The sequence below is a fragment of the Polyodon spathula genome, chromosome 37 (genome assembly GCF_017654505.1).
Source record: "Polyodon spathula isolate WHYD16114869_AA chromosome 37, ASM1765450v1, whole genome shotgun sequence".
Classification (NCBI taxonomy): Eukaryota; Metazoa; Chordata; class Actinopteri; order Acipenseriformes; family Polyodontidae; genus Polyodon; species Polyodon spathula.
The window spans coordinates 4,468,434-4,487,733 of record NC_054570.1 but is presented as its reverse complement, the minus strand read 5'-3'; the positions used below and the strand labels follow the sequence as shown (position 1 = coordinate 4,487,733).

At 41.7% G+C, this 19,300-nt stretch overlaps 1 protein-coding gene across 6 annotated transcripts in view; it reads right to left on the bottom strand.

Moving 5' to 3' along the window:
• The window catches only part of LOC121304288 (NACHT, LRR and PYD domains-containing protein 3-like), a 50,491-nt gene that overhangs the window by 26,891 nt on the left and 4,300 nt on the right, over positions 1-19,300 (bottom strand). For 4 of the 6 annotated variants that reach the window (XM_041235330.1, XM_041235332.1, XM_041235333.1 and 1 more), the window contains exons 2-7: positions 18,267-18,308; positions 15,352-15,606; positions 14,897-14,938; positions 12,959-14,606; positions 12,490-12,645; positions 11,851-12,012 (exon numbers count right to left, since the gene is read on the bottom strand). In XM_041235330.1, the coding sequence (XP_041091264.1) occupies positions 11,851-12,012; positions 12,490-12,645; positions 12,959-14,606; positions 14,897-14,938; positions 15,352-15,606; positions 18,267-18,291 (2,288 nt within the window). In that variant the 5' untranslated portion in view covers positions 18,292-18,308. Of the gene's footprint in view, positions 1-11,850; positions 12,013-12,489; positions 12,646-12,958; positions 14,607-14,896; positions 14,939-15,351; positions 15,607-18,262; positions 18,309-19,300 lie in introns of those variants that run through there. The other 2 variants (XM_041235331.1, XM_041235335.1) reach the window with 2 other exon arrangements.

Sequence of the window (19,300 nt, the reverse complement as noted above, 5' to 3'; positions counted from 1 at the left end):
GCCTCCACCTGATGGTCACGTGGTTCCCCTATTATTGGCACGTGTCCACAGGAATTTATACTCAACATATAACAAATACAAATCGAGCATGAGCAATATACAACTAATAAAATCACACTCACACACAGTACTGAATTTATATAAAACTAATGTTTATAAAGGGGATTCAAGTTGAACTCATATAATGAACTGCAGGTAAGTAAACTGTACATACAATATAAACAATGCCAACAACAAAATACTTTCCCCAAAATGTAACTTATTTTAAGTCACTAAACAGTAACTAAAAGCTCTATGCTTCAGTTGTATTTAACTCAAAGGTACTCTTCTGATATATTCAAGTCAAAATAAACGCTAGCGGAGTGCACTCCAGCCCCACGTGTAACACACATGTAGACAGACGAACAAACAAACACTGCTCCAGGCCTGAATCGGGGCTCGGGTACGTTGTGGCCTAAAAATAACAAAATGGCCCCTTCACAAGCTTTACTGAGAACACACAGTTACGCTTGCTATTTTAAAAGAAACGCTTGGTGGAAAAACTCACAATTCCTAAAGGCTTCTCCCAGTTGCAGCTCTCGATTGTTTGCGGTCTCTGGATCACGGCAAACCTCTGTCGCTGAAGTCTACCTCGCTCTCTCTCTCTCTATCTATCTGGAAACGTGGTCCTTCCCAAACACTGTCCAGCCGCTTGTCAATTGCTTCGTTTATTTTACGATCTAGTCACTGTCTCTTTACTTTCATTTCAAGCACGTATTAACGGTGCTTGAACTTAAATTTTGCAATACAATATGCTGTTTTAACAATACTGTATATACCAATGCCTAAAGAAAGTAACTCGTAATGACAAACCTACGCTGCTTAAAATAAAACACGAGCTTGGTACGTGAACTCGAAAGAAAAGTACTGTCTACTAAAGTTTATAGGAATTTCCTGACTTAAGAAATCCTCCCTTTTACTTTGTTGAATCACTTACTCTATACTGCTCTATTCTACCTCCCATTTTTATTTTTTCAGACTCCCTTCTCCTCTTTTTTTTTTTTTTTTTTTTTTTTAAACTTTTCCCCCCTGAGACTCCCTCCCACTCTTGCAGGGACGATTTCTATTGGCTCTCGGGAGATCAGTTTAACACACGACGCCTCATTGGCCATGAGAACACCTCTTCTCCCTCTGAGTCTACTCTGCTGCAAAACAGGTCCTAAAGCCATCCAGATATAGTCTATACAGAATTCCTGTATATACGTTAGTAGCATTTTACCACTGGGCTACATCCTCCCCCACTTAAAACGTCTGGCTGTCCCCAACAGACTAACTTAAGTACAACCACATTCACACAATACTCACATTCTCTCTTTATAGTGGGAGATTTTGGGGAGGTGTCACGCGACACAGGATACGTCTAATCATTCAAACCTGTACCACGATGCACAATCAATAGCGATTCCTCCGTAGGAACTCCTGGTTCATCATAAGTTAACCGAACTACCGGCTTAATGGTTCTTCGGAGACATAGTTTACCTTCCCGTTCCTCATCAGATTTTACCACTTCATCCTCAGGTCCGTCGACCTCATGAACCTCCTCCGTCTCGAGCATTCCCATTACTGGATCCTGGTTTTCGTCATCTTCAGGTTCTTCAAGACAGTCTTCATCAGCCTCCTGTGCATCAACTGTCGGTTGTGATGATGGTCATCTGGGGTGCTCTCTTCGTGTAGGCCCCGGCCACACTGGAGGGTCATTCCAGTATCTTAGCATCTCTTCGTCTTCTGAATCAGATGAGCAAGATGCAACTTTTTTTGGAATTTCCGGTTCCATTGGTGAACTTTCTGGCTCACAATCAAGGCTGGCCCTGGCTCCTTTACGTTCTTTCTTAGTCACGGTGGGTTTCTGAGCCACCTTTGAGGGTCCAGGCATCCTCACCAAATGTCCAATGGGCAATAAGTGGTTCCGATGGAGTGTCTTCCAAGGACCACTGTCTCTTTCAGGTTTAACTCTGTAAACAGGCAAGTCTGGGAGCTGAGAAACTATCAAATGTGGAATAGGCTTCCATCTATCAGCCAGCTTATGCTTCCCCAGGACCCATAAATTCCTTAGTAGGACCCGGTCTTCCACTTCCAATTGCTGTTCACGGACTAACCTATCGTACCATTATTGTTCCGTTCATGGCTCTGCTGTGCATTCTGCATCGCAAGCCTGTATGCCTCTTTTAGTTCAGTCTTCAGCCTCGATACATATTGGTGGTACTCTTCTTGAGTGTCACTGTCAGATGAGATGCCGAAACATAGATCCACTGGCAAACGTGCCTCTCTCCCAAACATTAGGAAATAGGGTGAATACCCCGTGGCATCGCTCCTTGTACAATTGTATGCGTGGACCAGTTGACTGATGTGCTGGCTCCACCGGTTTTTCTTGGATAAGTCCAAGGTCCCAGGCATGTCCATCAACGTTCTATTGAAACGCTCCGGTTTCGGATCTCCTTCAAGATGATATGGGGTGGTTCGTGTCTTCCGGATCCCTAACAAACCCAACATTTCCTTGATGAGCCGACTCTCAAAGTCACGCCCTTGATCCGAATGGATCCAGGCGGGCAATCCATGGTACACAAAGAATTTCTCCCACAAAATCTTTGCTACTGTCAGAGCTTTTTGATCTCGCATAGGGAAAGCCTGAGCATAGCGGGTGTAATGATCTGTGATGACCAGCACATTCCCTATCCCTTTCGAGTCAGGTTCCAGAGACAAGAAATCGATGCATATCAGGTCAAGTGGTCCAGAACTTGTTAGTTGCCCCAACAGTGCTACCTTTTTGGGCAAAGTCTTACTCTGAATACAACGACCACATGTCTTGATGTACTGTTCTACATCAGCAGCTAGGTGAGGCCAGTAGAATCGGTCTTTAATCAGTTGCACCGTCCATTCTACTCCTAAGTGACCTAGATCATCGTGCAACAAGGTCAATACCATGGACTTGAACTCTTCTGGGAGCACTAGTTGACTTACTTCTCCATTAGGGGGTCTTTGCACAGTTCTATACAGTAATCCTTCCCTAATGACCAATCTAACTCGTTCTCTCAATAGCAGAGTTACATCAGGTAATGGGGACCTCACTGACTGGGTAGGACGGTTCTCTTTAATCACTTGGTGGACTTGTCTGATCACAGGGTCTGCTAACTGGGCTCTTTTTAAATCTTTCTGACTTAATTGAGGCAATGACCCAACTCCAAGCGTGGTTGGGAAACTGTAGGCCTGAGGTATTCCCTCTGGCGGACTACCTAATGTATCCATCAGGCGTACCGACTTGGTAATTGCAGATTCCTTTACTCCAATGCTGTCACACAGCGTTTTCACTTGAGCAGGGGACATCTCAATCCAATCCTCTCTACTCGGGTTGGTATGCTTTCGGCGGGACAGAGCATCTGCATCTATATGGTTCTTCCCGGGACGATACTGTAAACTAAAGTTATAGGTAGCTAGGGTAGCTAACCACCTATGACCCATGGCATTTAACTTAGCCGTGGTTAACACATACGTGAGGGGATTATTGTCCGTCCTCACTTCAAACCTGGCACCATACAGGTATTCGTGGAACTTGTCTACCACTGCCCATTTGAGGGCCAAAAATTCAAGTTGGTGAGCTGGGTACCTCCTTTCGGCGTCAGACAACTTCCGGCTGGCAAATGCTACAGGACGCAGGCCTTCCGGATGCTCCAAGTCCATCCAGGCTGGCATCAGTATGAAGGATGTACGGCCGTTCACTATCTGCAAACGCCAACACAGGAGCTTCTGTCAAACATTTGATTATGCTGCGAAAGGCTTCATCACAAGACTGGTCCCAGCACTCTCCAAAAGGCTCAGACACTTTAAAATACTGCTTTCCAGTATTATTTGCAGCAGCTTTACGTTTGTACTGTGCTGGGGGGTAACCCTTGGTTAGCTCAGTCAAGGGCCTCACTACCGCAGAATAGTTCTTGACGAATCTCCGGTAGTATCCACAGAAACCAAGAAATGATCTCAGTGACTTCAGATCAGTGGGCTTCTCCCATTCAGCTACTGCTCTGACCTTTTCTGGGTCTGTGGCTATGCCTTCTCTGACACAATGTGGCCTACATACTTGACTTTAGGCTGGCAAAACTGGCACTTATCTAGCGACAGCTTCAGTCCATGCTCTTCCAAACAATCCAACACCTTCAGTAGTCTCACTTCATGCTCCTCCAGAGTTCTCCCAAAGACTACGAGGTCATCCAAGTACACTAGCACTTGTAGCAGGTTCATATCTCCCACCACACTCTCCATAAGCCTCTGGAAAGTTGCCGGCGCCCCAGTGATTCCCTGTGGCATGCGCTCGAACTGATAAAATCCGAGTGGACAGATGAAAGCTGTTTTCTCTTTGTCTTCACTAGCCATGCCAATCTGATAGTACCCACTGTGTAGATCTAAGAACGAGAACCACTTACTACCTGACAAGCAGTCCAGGGGACATCAGTTCTGGGGGTAGTGTATTGATCTGGGATGGTACGGCGATTCAGAGTGCGGTAGTCAATACACATCCTTACCGTCCCATTCTTTTTCCTGGCGACCACTATTGGAGAAGCGTAAGGGCTACGGGACTCTGTAATGATGCCAGCAGCTAGCAACTGCTGTAGATGGCGACACAAATCTTCAATGTCAGCTGGAGCTATCCTCCGTGACCGTTCTCTGAATGGTCTGGGGTCACTCAGACGAATGCGGTGTTCCACTCCATTGGCAAGGCCAACATCCCATTCTTCAGTGGAGAAAACATTAGGCCTCTTAGCCAGCTTATCACAAAGCCTCTTCTTCCAATAACAGGGAACTGGCGAGTTACCGAAATCAAATAACTTTAGGTCCAAGGCTTTAGCAGACCTCATTGTCTTCTGTACTCCCGTCACACTGTCAACTTTGTATATGTGAGCTAGTACAGTCCAGCTAGGTAGTACTACAGGGCGTAATAATTAATTACACACCTGAATCACAACTTTGTTTGCTCTTATCGTTTCAGCTGGCAGAACCACGCTGGGCACAAGCAGTCCTCCAGGTACACTCAAATCAGGGGTTGTTTCAAGCACAAGAATGTTGGAATTCTGTGGGACAGAACCACTAATCTCACACTCTATGTCAGAGACACTTTTAGGTTCGACAGTCAGAATGCCCTGCCGTCCCAGGTGCACATGTCCTAGGGGTTCTTCAGGCTTGAGGTCCACCTTCTCTCGTCGTTGGTAAGCTTGTGAGCACAAGGGGTGAATGTGCAACATTTTCACGAAGTCAGGGCCCACAACTTCGGCACACATACTCACAAGTCGCTGGAAAAGGTTGGCATTCGTTCCTATAATCACTGGAATCTGGTCGTGATTTCGCGGTTCAGGACAAATCAATGCTAGCACAGAAATGGGCTCTTTGATTCCAACCACTTCTTTGGGGAGTTCTATTTCAGCTACAACATAGCCCTCATAGGGGTAGCTGCTCTCACTAAGCCCCCATAAGGCTAGGCCAGCAACAGGATGGAGAGGCAACTGTGATAGAAACTTCCGGTACCATCCCTGAAACACAATAGTCAGTCACCTGTGAGCCACTGTCTAGAAGTGCTCGACAGGGGTGACCTTCGATCTTTACAGAAACAACTGAAGTTGGCCCAATCAGTCCTCTCGGCAGGTCAGGCAGGTTGTCCAACTGTGAACTGTGATTGTGATTGTCCGCCTTCTTCACAGCAACCTTTGCTTCAGCATTTGCAGGAGGTGGTGTTCGGGAGCCTCCACTGTCTCCCCTGCGCTTCCGCATTGATCAAAGTAGCTTCTGGTTCACTCTGTTAAGATCTTCTGGGGCCTCACAATGCGTAGCAATATGCCCGTCCTCTCCACACCGATAACAAAAGAAGGTATCCCGGTCTGTGGAGTACTTCTTCTCAGGGAAAAAACTCTTGCGAACTGACTCTGGAGTCCTTTGATGTGGTTCCTTTCTTACAGGGACCTCACGTTTCACAGCCAACGAGCTAACCTGCTTCTGTAGCTGGAGAATGACCTGTTTAAGCTCTTCAGTGTCGCTCTTGGCTTCAGGAGCCGTTGACAGACGCTTAGCAAGGGTTTTCTCTCCATCCTTCGCAGGAGCAATAGGTTGTTCTTGCTTTTGCTTCAGCTTAGTTGCCATGTTGGTCTGTAGCTCCTTCATCTGGGCTTGCAGTTGCTTCATTTCAGGGTGACTTGCATTGGGGTTTGCAGAGGTATACGCAAGGTTACTGCGAGTGTTCAATGTCTCCCGAGTAGCTTCCTGCTTCTCTTCCTCACAAATTTCCTTCAGCAGTGTCAGAAATGAGGGGGGGGGGGGGGGGGGGGCATTCTTACGCTCCCGCAGCCTCAGGCGCAGGAGCATGAGTTCTGACCGAGCTGCACCATGAATGATTTGGTCAAGGCGAGCGCGGTTGATCTGTGCTGGTTCAATACCTCCCTTCCTTACTGTCAGCTTCAGCATGGGCTCCAAGCGTCTCAGGAATTCAGACAGCTTCTCAGTTGGCTGTTGTTGAGTGGCACGAAACTTGAAAAACAGGTCTTCCCCTGAATCAGGACATCCAAATGTGGTTTCAAGGGCGTTGACATAGTCCAAGGGGCCAGCAGTGGATTAGCATCCTGCACTGCTTGGAGAATGTCCAAGGCAGGGCCCTTCACACTCTCTGCAATCCGCTTCCGCTTCTCACGGTCAGTGCAGTCACATTCTCGAATCATCATCAGTGCTTCATCCCTCCAGCCATCAAAGTCTTCCTCTCCTGCCGGAGTGGGTACAGTTCCTAAAAATACCCGCAATCTGCGGTAATAATATTTCCATTATCTGGTTTTGCCCTTTTCAGCAACACCTTCTCCAAAGCCTGAAGTATGGCTTCAGTAGTGTTGGCAGCCTGGGAATCCTGCTGAGTCAAATTTACACTTTCAGACATAAGTGGCTCAGTAACAGTCCCCTCTGCGACTTCTATGGGAGCAGTGGAAGCTCTACCTGCCACAGTTATGCTCCAAGGGGCAGCGCCCTCCACTGGGAGCACTTCAGTGGGGACCCGTCCTACATCAATCGTCTCGCGGCACTCGCATAGTACAACAAGACTATCTAGTACTGTATTAAACATTTGCCCACGCACCTCCTCCACCTGACTAACCTCAGTGCCCTCTGGCACTCCAGTAACCAGAATGGCATTGTTCACATTTAAACTTTCTCCGCGGCACCATGCAAACAGCGTGCCTTGGTCAGGGCGATTCATAAACATTTTGACAACTGTTAACAATACGTGCAGTATGTGTTATGGTAACGGTGTACAGGGGATAGATCCCAGCGATGCCTCCAAAAAAAGATGTAACACTTCTCTCACTTACCCCTACACAAATAGGCCTTGCACCTAACAGTAAGGGCCTTGGATTCTTATCTATTATCTCAGAACCAATGGTCCTTTTGTTTTTGCACACTGTTACCAAACAAACTATCACACTTACTTTTCTTCTTTAGCGATGCCTCCACCTGATGGTCACGTGGTTCCCCTATTATTGGCACGTGTCCACAGGAATTTACATTCAACATATAACAAATACAAATCGAGCAAAAGCAATATACAACTAATAAAATCACACTCACACACAGTACTGAATTTATATAAAACTAATGTTTATAAAGGGGTTTCAAGTTGAACTCATATAATGAACTGCAGGTAAGTAAACTGTACATACAATATAAACAATGCCAACAACAAAATACTTTCCCCAAAATGTAACTTATTTTAAGTCACTAAACAGTAACTAAAAGCTCTATGCTTCAGTTTTATTTAACTCAAAGGTACTCTTCTGATATATTCAAGTCAAAATAAACGCTAGTGTAACACACATGTAGACAGATGAACAAACAAACACTGCTGCAGGCCTGAATCGTGGCACGGGTACATTGTGGCCTAAAAATAAAACAAAATGGCCCCTTCACAAGCTTTACTGAGAACACACAGTTACGCTTGCTATTTTAAAAGAAACGCTTGGTGGAAAAACTCACAATTCCTAAAGGCTTCTCCCAGTTGCAGCTCTCGATTGTTTGCGGTCTCTGGATCACGGCAAACCTCTGTCGCTGAAGTCTACCTCGCTCTCTCGCTCTCTCTGGAAACGTGGTCCTTCCCAAACACTGCCCAGCCGCTTGTCAATTGCTTCGTTTATTTTACGATCTAGTCACTGTCTCTTTACTTTCATTTCAAGCATGTATTAACGGTGCTTAAACTTAAATTTTGCAATACAATATGCTGTTTTAACAATACTGTATATACCAATGCCTAAAGAAAGTAACTCGTAATGACAAACCTACGCTGCTTAAAATAAAACACGAGCTTGGTACATGAACTCAAAAGAAATAAAAGCAGAAGTAACAGAATACTCTTCTGAAACTGGTTTAAACTAAAGTACTGTCTACTAAAGTTTATAGGAATTTCCTGACTTAAGAAATCCTCACTTTTACTCTGTTGAATCACTTACTCTATACTGCTCTATTCTACCTCCCATTTTTATTTTTTCAGACTCCCTTCTCTTCTTTTTTTTTTTTTTTTTTTTTTTTTTTTAAACTTTTCCCCCCCGAAACTCCCTCCCACTCTTGCAGGGACGATTTCTATTGGCTCTCGGGAGATCAGTTTAACACACAACGCCTCATTGGCCATGAGAGCACCTCTTCTCCCTCCGAGTCTACTCTGCTGCAAAACAGGTCCTAAAGCCATCCAGATAAAGTCTATACTAGGCAGTCTTCCCAGCGACAGCGAGTGGAAGAGACAGCGAGTGGGAGAAGTACAGGCATGGAAAAGTACAGAGCAGTTTAAAAGCAGTAAGGAGAAATTGCATCTTGAATTGCTTTAATCAGAAAACAGACGACATTGGGGAAACACAGCAGCAGCTCAAAGGCAAACAGCCGCGTGTGTTTTTCTGATAACAAACAAGACAGAAGAGGAGGAGGGGTAGCACTATACAAAAGAAACAGTCTTGAAGCCCAGGTGTTAAACCTGGACAAAGAAAATAAAACCGAATCAGTATGGGTCAGAATAACGGACAAAAATTCAAAGGGCATAATAATAGGAGCATGCTATAGACCGCCAGATTCAGACGGTGAGCACAATAATCTGTTATACAATGACATTAGAAATGCGTGCAGCAAAAGAGAAGCCATACTAATGGGGAATTTCAACTTCCCCCAAATAAAATGGGAAAACCCGGTGGGTAGCGCGAAGGATGAAATAGAAATGGTGGAAATGACAAATGACTGCTTCCTAACACAATTTGTCAAGGCACCCACTAGAGGGGAGGCATGCCTTGATTTAGTCTTTTCAAATAACGAAGAGAGAATAACTAAAACAGAGGTCAGAGAACCACTGGTCAGACCATTGGAGTAAAAACCCCAAAAGTAATGAAAACACAAACTATGAAGGTATGAAACAGAGACTAACAGAAGTAGATTGGAGTAAAATAGAGAAAACACCCACAGAAGAAGGATGGCTGTTCTTCAAAAATGTAGTACTAGAGGCGCAGAACAATTATATCCCTAAAGTAGACAAATCTAAATGTAAAACTAAATTGCCAAAATGGTTTAATAGATCAATTAAAAAAAATATTCAGCGAAAAAAGGCACTTTACAGAGCATTAAAAAAGGACCAAAAAGAAAGTACGCAGAAAGAGTACACGGAACTGCAAACGCAAGTCAAAAAGGAAGTAAGAAAGGCCAAGAGAGAAATAGAAATGAACATTGCTAAGGGAGCTAAAACCAATTCCAAAATGTTTTTCCAATATTACAACAGCAAGGAAACATTCAAAGAGGAGATTAAATGTTTAAGAGATACAAATGGCAAAATCATAGATGAAGGAAAAAAAATAGCAAATATATTAAATGATTACTTTTCACAAGTTTTTACAAAGGAAGATACTGACAACATGCCCCACATGTCATCCAGTTCCTATCCAGTTTTAAATAACTTTAGCATAACTGAGGCAGAAGTGTTAAAGGGACTAGGAGCTCTTAAAATAAACAAATCCCCTGGGCCGGATGAGATCCTCCCAGTAGTACTCAAAGAAATGAAAGAAGTAATTTACAAACCACTAACCAAGATCATGCAGCAGTCTCTTGACACAGGGGTGGTACCGACAGACTGGAAAATTGCAAACGTAATACCGATCCACAAAAAGGGAAACAAAACTGAACCAGGTAACTACAGACCAGTAAGCCTGACTTCTATTATATGCAAACTTATGGAAACTATAATAACATCCAAAATGGAAAATTACCTATATGGTAACAGGGTCCTGGGAGACAGTCAACATGGTTTTAGGAAAGGGAGATCGTGCCTAACTAACTTGCTTGATTTTTTTGAGGATGCAACATCCATAATGGATAATTGCAAAGCATATGACATGGTTTATTTAGATTTCCAGAAAGCTTTTGACAAAGTCCCGCACAAAAGATTAATTCTCAAACTGAACGCAGTTGGGATTCAAGGAAACACATGTACATGGATTAGGGAGTGGTTAACATGTAGAAAACAGAAAGTACTGATTAGAGGAAAAACCTCAGAATGGAGTGTGGTAACCAGCGGTGTACCACAGGGATCAGTATTAGGTCCTCTGCTATTCCTAATCTACATTAATGATTTAGATTCTGGTATAGTAAGCAAACTTGTTAAATTTGCAGACGACACAAAAGTAGGAGGAGTGGCAAACACTGTTGCAGCAGCAAAGGTCATTCAAAATGATCTAGACAAGATTCAGAACTGGGCAGACACATGGCAAATGACATTTAATAGAGAAAAGTGTAAGGTACTGCACGCAGGAAATAAAAATGTACATTATAAATATCATATGGGAGATACTGAAATTGGAGAAGGAATCTATGAAAAAGACCTAGGAGTTTTTGTTGACTCAGAAATGTCTTCATCTAGACAATGTGGGGAAGCTATAAAAAAGGCTAACAAGATGCTCGGATACATTGTGAAAAGTGTTGAATTTAAATCAAGGGAAGTAATGTTAAAACTGTACAATGCACTAGTAAGACCTCATCTTGAATATTGTGTGCAGTTCTGGTCACCTCGCTATAAAAAAGATATTGCTGCTCTAGAAAGAGTGCAAAGAAGAGCGACCAGAATTATTCCGGGCTTAAAAGGCATGTCATATGCAGACAGGCTAAAAGAATTGAATCTGTTCAGTCTTGAACAAAGAAGACTACGTGGCGACCTAATTCAAGCATTCAAAATTCTAAAAGGTATTGACAGTGTCGACCCAAGGGACTTTTTCAGCCTGAAAAAAGAAACAAGGACCAGGGGTCACAAATGGAGTTTAGACAAAGGGGCATTCAGAACAGAAAATAGGAGGCACTTTTTTACACAGAGAATTGTGAGGGTCTGGAATCAACTCCCCAGTAATGTTGTTGAAGCTGACACCCTGGGATCCTTCAAGAAGCTGCTTGATGAGATTTTGGGATCAATAAGCTACTAACAACCAAACAAGCAAGATGGGCCGAATGGCCTCCTCTCGTTTGTAAACTGTTCTTATATTGCCTTAAGGACAGGTATGTTTTATACGTAAAATTGACCCCTGTACATTTACGATATATATATAGATATGCATAGATATATATAACTATATAGTTATGTATATGATATATATAATATATATATATATTATATATATATATATATTATTATATATATATATTAGATACCATATATATACATTGTATATATATATATATATATATATATACACACACACACACACACTACATAGAGAGAGAGAGAGAGAGAGAGAGAGAGAGAGAGAGAGAGAGAGATTAATTAGACAAAATAAAACTTTCACATACCTTAGATATTCAAGTTTGTACATTGAACACTTTACCATTTCAATTAGGTGCTTTGTTGATTCTTCTCCAAGTCTGAAGTCCAGAAAGGCTATCAGGTTGAATTTAAATTTTGGGATAATCTTGATGCAGATGTTGAAAGAGTCTGATCCAGTGACATACAAACTATAAGAGGAGGAGCATGTTTCAGATTGATGAACTTTCCCCGCTGCACTTATTTAACTTTTTGTATAATGTTCAGAGAAATAAAGCTAAAGCAAAATCCCAACTCAAGCAAGGTCGAGGCATTCCACACTACAGTAAAGAAACTTGCACTTCACACAGCTTCAAAATCAAGCACTTTGTGTCCCATTAATGAAACAGCCACTCGTGTAGTACTGAATAACCTGAAATCTACATCTACTTAAATCCGAGTTTGAATTTATACTGGTTTGCAAGCAGCTGGATCGAAATACCGAAAAATATTTTGAAAATCTATAAATAGTGTCCATATGTAAAATGTCAAAAATAAGTAAATTGATATAGAAGCCACAGAATTTTGGATACTTCTGTTTATTTGCTATCAATGAAGATGTAAAGTACATAGAACCTGTTTTAAAGTTCACATACATTTTATAATAAAAGGACAAAATACATTTCTACCTGGAGAATCTGTTTTTTTTGCTTATTTGAAAGAAAAAAATCATTCTTCCTGATGAGTCTTCTAACCACAGGTTGAAGTAGTGTGAAAAGCAATGTGCAGACAGGATTTCACACATTTCCAGGGCTGTGTTTGTTGTCTGGGCCTCAGTACTTAAGCTGTAGTGTTCAGCAAAAGACACAGGAATTAAAAAACAAACAAAAACATACAAAAAAAACCCAAAAGAAACATTTTAGGTGACATACTGGTCATTAGAAATATGTTTAACAAGGCTGAAGGCCTTGTTGGTAAGAAAGAAAAGGTTCACAAAAAGTATTGGATTTGCTACAGCTATGCAGAAAGTGTGACAAATAGAGGGTAAATAAAGTTTGAGCAACAAACAAATCTATTTTTGTATTCACTTGTACTTAACATTTTAAAGACACACCTCCAAAAGGTAATAATACTGTATCTGCATATTTCAATACTTACATTATAGACTGGCATTTAGGAAGCACTCCTAAAAGGATCTTCACTTCTTCTTTCCCCAACTGGCATCCAAATGCATCTAGTCTATCCACCTGATCGCTTTGTTCAATACAGTACCTAATTGCCAGGCAAGCACTTTTACTTAAATGGCACTGACTCACGTTAATTGTGTTGATGTTTTTCATTGCACATTTAACAAACTCCTCATCCTGGGTCTCATAAAAGCAGTTCAGTAGTTCAATATCCTTGTAAAAACACAAAGCTTGCGGAATCCATTTTTCTAACTGTGTTCTCAGGACAGATGAAGGCTCAGTGAAGTTGTCCTGAATTATTTTTAGAGTTTTCACGTTCGACAGTCCAAACAGAAAGCGAATGACATGTATAAGGTGATCTCTCTCTGCAGTCATTGACTCATTCAAAATGTTTTCTACAAATTTGTCATCTTTGCTTGTAGCACAAAAGAAGGCAGCAAATAACTCTTGAATGCTTAAATGCAAGAAATGATACATGGACTTAAGATCCAGCTCCTGCTTGAAAATGACTTTGCTGAAAAAAGTAGTACACTGAGCTGGATCTAAAGACAACTCCACCAGATCCTGTTTCTCAAATAGCACTTGCTTTTTGTAAACTCCCCGAAATGCCAATAAACCAACTTGATGAAGAATTTGTGAGTCTTCACTAGCGCCATGGTGTTTCAATAATTTATTTACAAAATGAGCAAAAATCTGGGTGGTTGTTTTCAATTTCTTTGCAAGGCTTTCATCATGACTTAGGTGATCTTTCATCACTGAACAGACAATCCAACAAACAACTGGAACAAAGCACATTGAAAACACTGCTTCGTTTTCTGCAATGTAGTTAAAAACGACTGAAGCTTGCTGCTCATCTTTATAAAATTTGGAAACATATTCCTTTATTTCTCCTTCTGAAAAACCAAGTATTTCTACACAGCGCTCAACATCCACAACCCTGCCAAGATTCTCTAAAGCAGTTGCTCTTGTTGTGATTAACAGCTTAGACTTGGAAAGAATTTTCTTCTTAAGCAACCGACATAATGTGATTTCAACTGAATGTCTTGTATTCCAGTCTCCGGCTATAACAACATTTACTTGATTCAAAGAGAACTTCAGTTCATCAAAACCATCAATAATGAACAGAAGTTTTTCTGGGTGGGCCAGTATCTCTTCAATAGCCGGCTGCAACTCTTCAGCACTGTTCAAAATCAAATCAACCAAGCTAACGTCATTTGTGCATGTGTTGAGATCTCGACAGTTCAAATGGAAAACATAATCAAATCTGTCACAGAAGAGGTTGTTTGAAGCCCAGTCCATCATAATTTTGTTGACTGTAAATGTCTTTCCAATGCCGGCTGGTCCATGCAGTACAACAGTCGCTGGTTCTCTTTCATCTTCCTTGTGTGGAGCAAACAAATCTTGAACTTCAATGCATGTGGCTTCATCTGCATGTTTCGTCATCTGCTCTATGTATTCCTCTCCTCTTGATTTCAGTTGAAGTTCCTTTTCCTTTTCCTCATGATGTTTGTTAATCATTTGTAGTCTTATGTACCGGTCTCTTAAATCCACCCTTTCTCCTTGAAGGGAGTTGTAGTCTCTTGTTTTTTCATATTTGTTTACAGTATTTTCTTTATAATCTGAAGAAATGTAAATACATTTAGTAAATCACAATGCAGAATTTAAAAATAAAATGAAATATACACTTAATGTTATTTTTCCTATGTTTTATGCAAAAAATAAATAATGAATAGAGTAACTCTTTCAAAACATCCCAATATTTAAAAACAAAAATAAAACACTAAATAATCAAAAATGTGTCCGAAGAGATTAAGAAACAAATAATCTCGCAGCTAACTAAGAAACTACATTTTGGGATCCTCACAATGGGTCTTGTCAGGGTTGTTTAGGAGTTTGGGAAGCCACCTACCTGTCTGAATTTTATTTTTCACCTCACCCTCACTGAGGTGATCTGAAAAAGAGAAGAGCAGTTAAAAATACTCAGATATACAAGTACTAACAATGCTTTCTAATGGGCTGTAATTTCTTATAGTTAACATACACTTGCAGGAACATATACCTGTTTAACAGTGCTTGTGACCTACTACAGAATCAATGAACAGTGGTAAAGGAAGGCAACAGATGACTGATATTGTCAATAAATGTATTACAATGGTCTATGGAAGTAGATAAAGCAGCTTTACTAACTGGCTTCATCATCCAATTGATGGTACAAGAGAGAAACCTAGGATTGCTACGGCCACCCTCAATAAGAAGGTTCGAGTAAAATGAGGATCTAGCTGACTTAAGAGCATCCTTATGGGATGAGAGAGAGAGAGCGAGAGAGAGAGAGAGAGCACTAAAACCACGTCAGCATCCTCTCACCGGAAGTGTGAAGAAAACTCAGATGTGGCTGTTTCTTTCTCAGGATTTCCAAAAAGATGTCCTTCTCGGCATTCCCCCACGCCCGGCTGAACTTGTATACCATTCTCATTTGTGCCGCCGGAGTCTTTTCCGCTAAAATCTCGTCATATTGCTCGTTACTGAGCAAATTCTGGCTGAGCAGGGAGTCCAGAATTGGCGGTACGCTGGATACTCGCTCAATCCACATCTCACGCTGCTGGTCGACAAGATGCATTCCTGAAATGGGGGAGAGGGTGAGGGGGGAAGTAGGAGGAAGGCAGAAGGTTAGGGGATAGGGAGAGGGGAGGGAATGGGGGAGAGGATGAAGGATAAGGAATAAGAAGAGGGGAGACAGGTTGGAAGAGGAGTGAGGGAGGGACAGAGATGGAGAGAAGAGGTATGGGGGAAGGGGAGAAAGAGGTGGAGAGGTAAGAGGGAGGGGGAGAATAAGAGATTGGAAGGAGAGAGGAGGGGGTACATGGCGAGGGATGAGGGAGGGTAAAGGTGGAGGGTTAGGGAAGAGCGTTAGGGGAAGGAGGAGTGAGAGAAAGGAGGAGGGAGAGAGGGAGGGGTTTAGGAGAGAAAGGGTGATGAGAGAGGAAGGGAAGAGATTGGCAGAGGGAAGGAGGGGGGTGAGAGGTTAGTTAGGGAGAGGGGAAGAGGCAAGATGATGGTTCCTGGGATAGAGAGATAATTCCCCCCCCGAATCTTCTTCTTGTCTTTCTGCTTAAAGACTTCTCCTTTTTTCTGAATGAAGGGAAGGGGAGAGTGGGAGGGAGAGAGGGAGTGAAGAGAATGGAATGAGAGGAGGATTAAGAGGGAGTTGGGGAGGGCGGGGGAACATGGTAGTGCAATTACACATTATATTTCAAAAATCATCTGTAATATTATTACAAAAGCAAAACAGCAAAAAACACTGACTCAATATCAAAAACTGTTGTTTTCCTACCGTCAAACAGCAAAGGAATTTTTCGAATTCACCATTTCACCGCTGAGATATTCCCTTCGCAATGTGTCTACTACCTCTCAGTTCAAAAACAACTCCGATCGGCTAGCTGTGCATTTCGCTGCTCTGGCCTTACCTGTATCTGTTGATGGTAAAATCGGCGTGATCACATTGTAGGGGAGGTCACAAGCTGTTCAATCATACCTTGACTTTGTTTGTAACCTAATCCATTGAAGAGTAACCGATGTGCGTACGTAAACAAGACACATATTTGCAAGCGAGAGCACAGTGTTACGCACATAGGATCAAGGTTTCTTACTGTTGTTATTATATATTTATATATATATATATATATATATATATATATATATATATATATATATATATATATATATATATATATTTTATAAAATCGAACAAAATGGCGAGCAGTGTTCCAAAGCATCCCAAAAGAAGTCGATTCAGTCTTTTTGAAGTTTTGGAGGAGATGGATAATAGTGAAAGTGACGGCGAAAATTATCGACTTTCTGGGTTGGAGAGCACAGATTCAGCGTCTGTGAAGCAGCATTTGAAGATGGATTGGAGCCTCTTCAGGATTTGTAAGTATAATGGATCCACACTACATTTATTATTATTATTATTATTATTATTATTATTATTATTATTATTATATATTATTATTATTATTATTATTATAATAGACATTTAGCAGATGCCTTTATTCAAAAATCAGCACATGTTCACCTGTCAGCAGTGCTTGAATGAGTGTAACCACTTTATTTTGAAAAAAAAAAATTCTCATTATTTTGCTTCTTGACATTTACATACTTTCAAGCAAGTGAGTAACACAAATAGTCAGGTACTGAAAATTCAGAGCTACAAAAAATCTCAGTAGCAACATTCTCCTGCACAAACACAGTTATGTGAGAGCAATGTGCCTGACAGTTGTGGCGTATGAACTGAGAGTATTTTTGTCATGCATACTCATTATGGATACATTTCGGGCACCCCCAAAGCTCCCCAAAAAGGCCACCATTTGAATGAAATATTGGATAAACTTAAAAAAAGAGGATTACAAAATCTAATTCATGTGGCAATGTATAGCATGTGAGGTGCCAGAAGGTAACCTCCCATCTAGAACTTGTTCAAGAAACTAGTGTATGACTGGCCATAAAGATTTACACAATATTCATTTTTGGAGCTGTTTGGAGAGGTTTGGGGACCCTTGGGCCTAGCTTTGTAAAAACTCATGTAGAATTTGATCCCTTTATTCAATCATTTTCAAATTTTCCAGTGTAGTAGACATGTTGGGGAAGCACTGGAAAAAAATCTGGCTCTTTTCATGTGCTACAAGGTGAAAAAAATGACAGAATATCAACAAATAAAAAGCTTTTTATGTTTTTCTTTCTGGATATCTTCTTCTAGTGTGGTACTGAGTAAGACTTATATCAAATCTATTTTAGTCCTGATGCCCAAGGGGTTACCTTGAATTCAAGCCCTGAACCATGCCTGTGCTGTCTATACTTTGGAAGATAATGTGATTTATTTACAAACTGCAAGCCCACAGGGAAGCCACCAGACCTATCGCATTGGAGGAGTAACGCAGGTCACACTGGTGTGCAGTGAGGCAAGGATCGCCCAGCCGACTTCAACCCGCCCAATCCCGGCAGTGCTCGGCCAATTGCTCGTGACCCCCTGGGAACTCCCGGCCACAGTCGGCGAAGGGATCACCCACATTTCCTAACTCATTAGGAAACATACCATCAGCACACAGTCTTCCAATAAGTTTCTGTCAGGGATAGGAACTACCAGCTTCATCCATGTTCCTACACAAAGGTGTACGCTGCCCATTATACTTGGGCTTCCTATCTGACAGAAAGAACCTAATTACAAACTGTTAACTAGTTCTTTGGTTGAAATTTGTAAAAGTGGCATAGTGGCAAGTACCTACCAGTCTTGCATCTTTTTGGGAACATCTTAGTTCTTCTGCGATCTGAAAAAAGAAGAACATTTCAGCTGCAACAGACTGTATTGTAAGCAGAGGGAAGTCAAGTATACTTCAAGCATCGTCCTGCTAACTGGCTAGTAACACATCCGGTACTGAGCTTTCATACAGGAATCCCTCCCAGACCTCCCAGCTAGTTCTGTTTATGACAGTAAACCTTTATAAAAATGACAAATCATAGGTTTAGAAACTTAACCAAAATACGCACACCAGCAATGATGGAGCACTGTCGGCTGCTATACACCACCCTCATAAACGTTCCCCATAGCAGAAGCACAGCAAAGTGTGATACGACACATTGAAATCCATGTAAAACAGTGGTAAGCAGGGGCTACTGAGTGGCATATTAAAGGTGCTCCGCCCGGAGTGCAGGATGCATCCTATAGTCTGGAGATCGCAAGTTCGACTTCAGGCATCATCAGCACGCACCACGGACCCGAGTTTTGAAGAGCACCCTTTCATGCACGGGACATGGGAATACAACTGTTGTTTATTTTTACTTTTTGAGTGTGAACGCTCGCTGTGTACCACCCCGATACCATTGCTGGTAGAGGAGTGGCTTTATTTATTTTATTTATTAAGAAGCTGCTTGATGAGATTCTGGGATCAATAAGCTACTAACAACCAAACGAGCAAGATGGGCCGAATGGCCTCCTCTCGTTTGTAAACTTTCTTATGTTCTTATATTCTTAAATACACAGATGTTTTGGGAGAAACTCACTGTCTGGACTGCCTTTTGTATTCACTACACCACACGCACTTATCACAGGGTAAAAAACAATTACCGATTCTAAATTAAAAATAAATAAATAGAACATTTTGGTAAGCACTGTAAAGCTCTGAGAGGTATGTTAAAGCATAGTAACTACAGTAACTGAAATGACAAATTCTTTACAGTAAACATGTTGGCAATCAAGTGTAATTATTTATTTTTTCCTTTTGTCCTATCACAAATTGAGGCTAGCAGCTCTAGTTCCCAC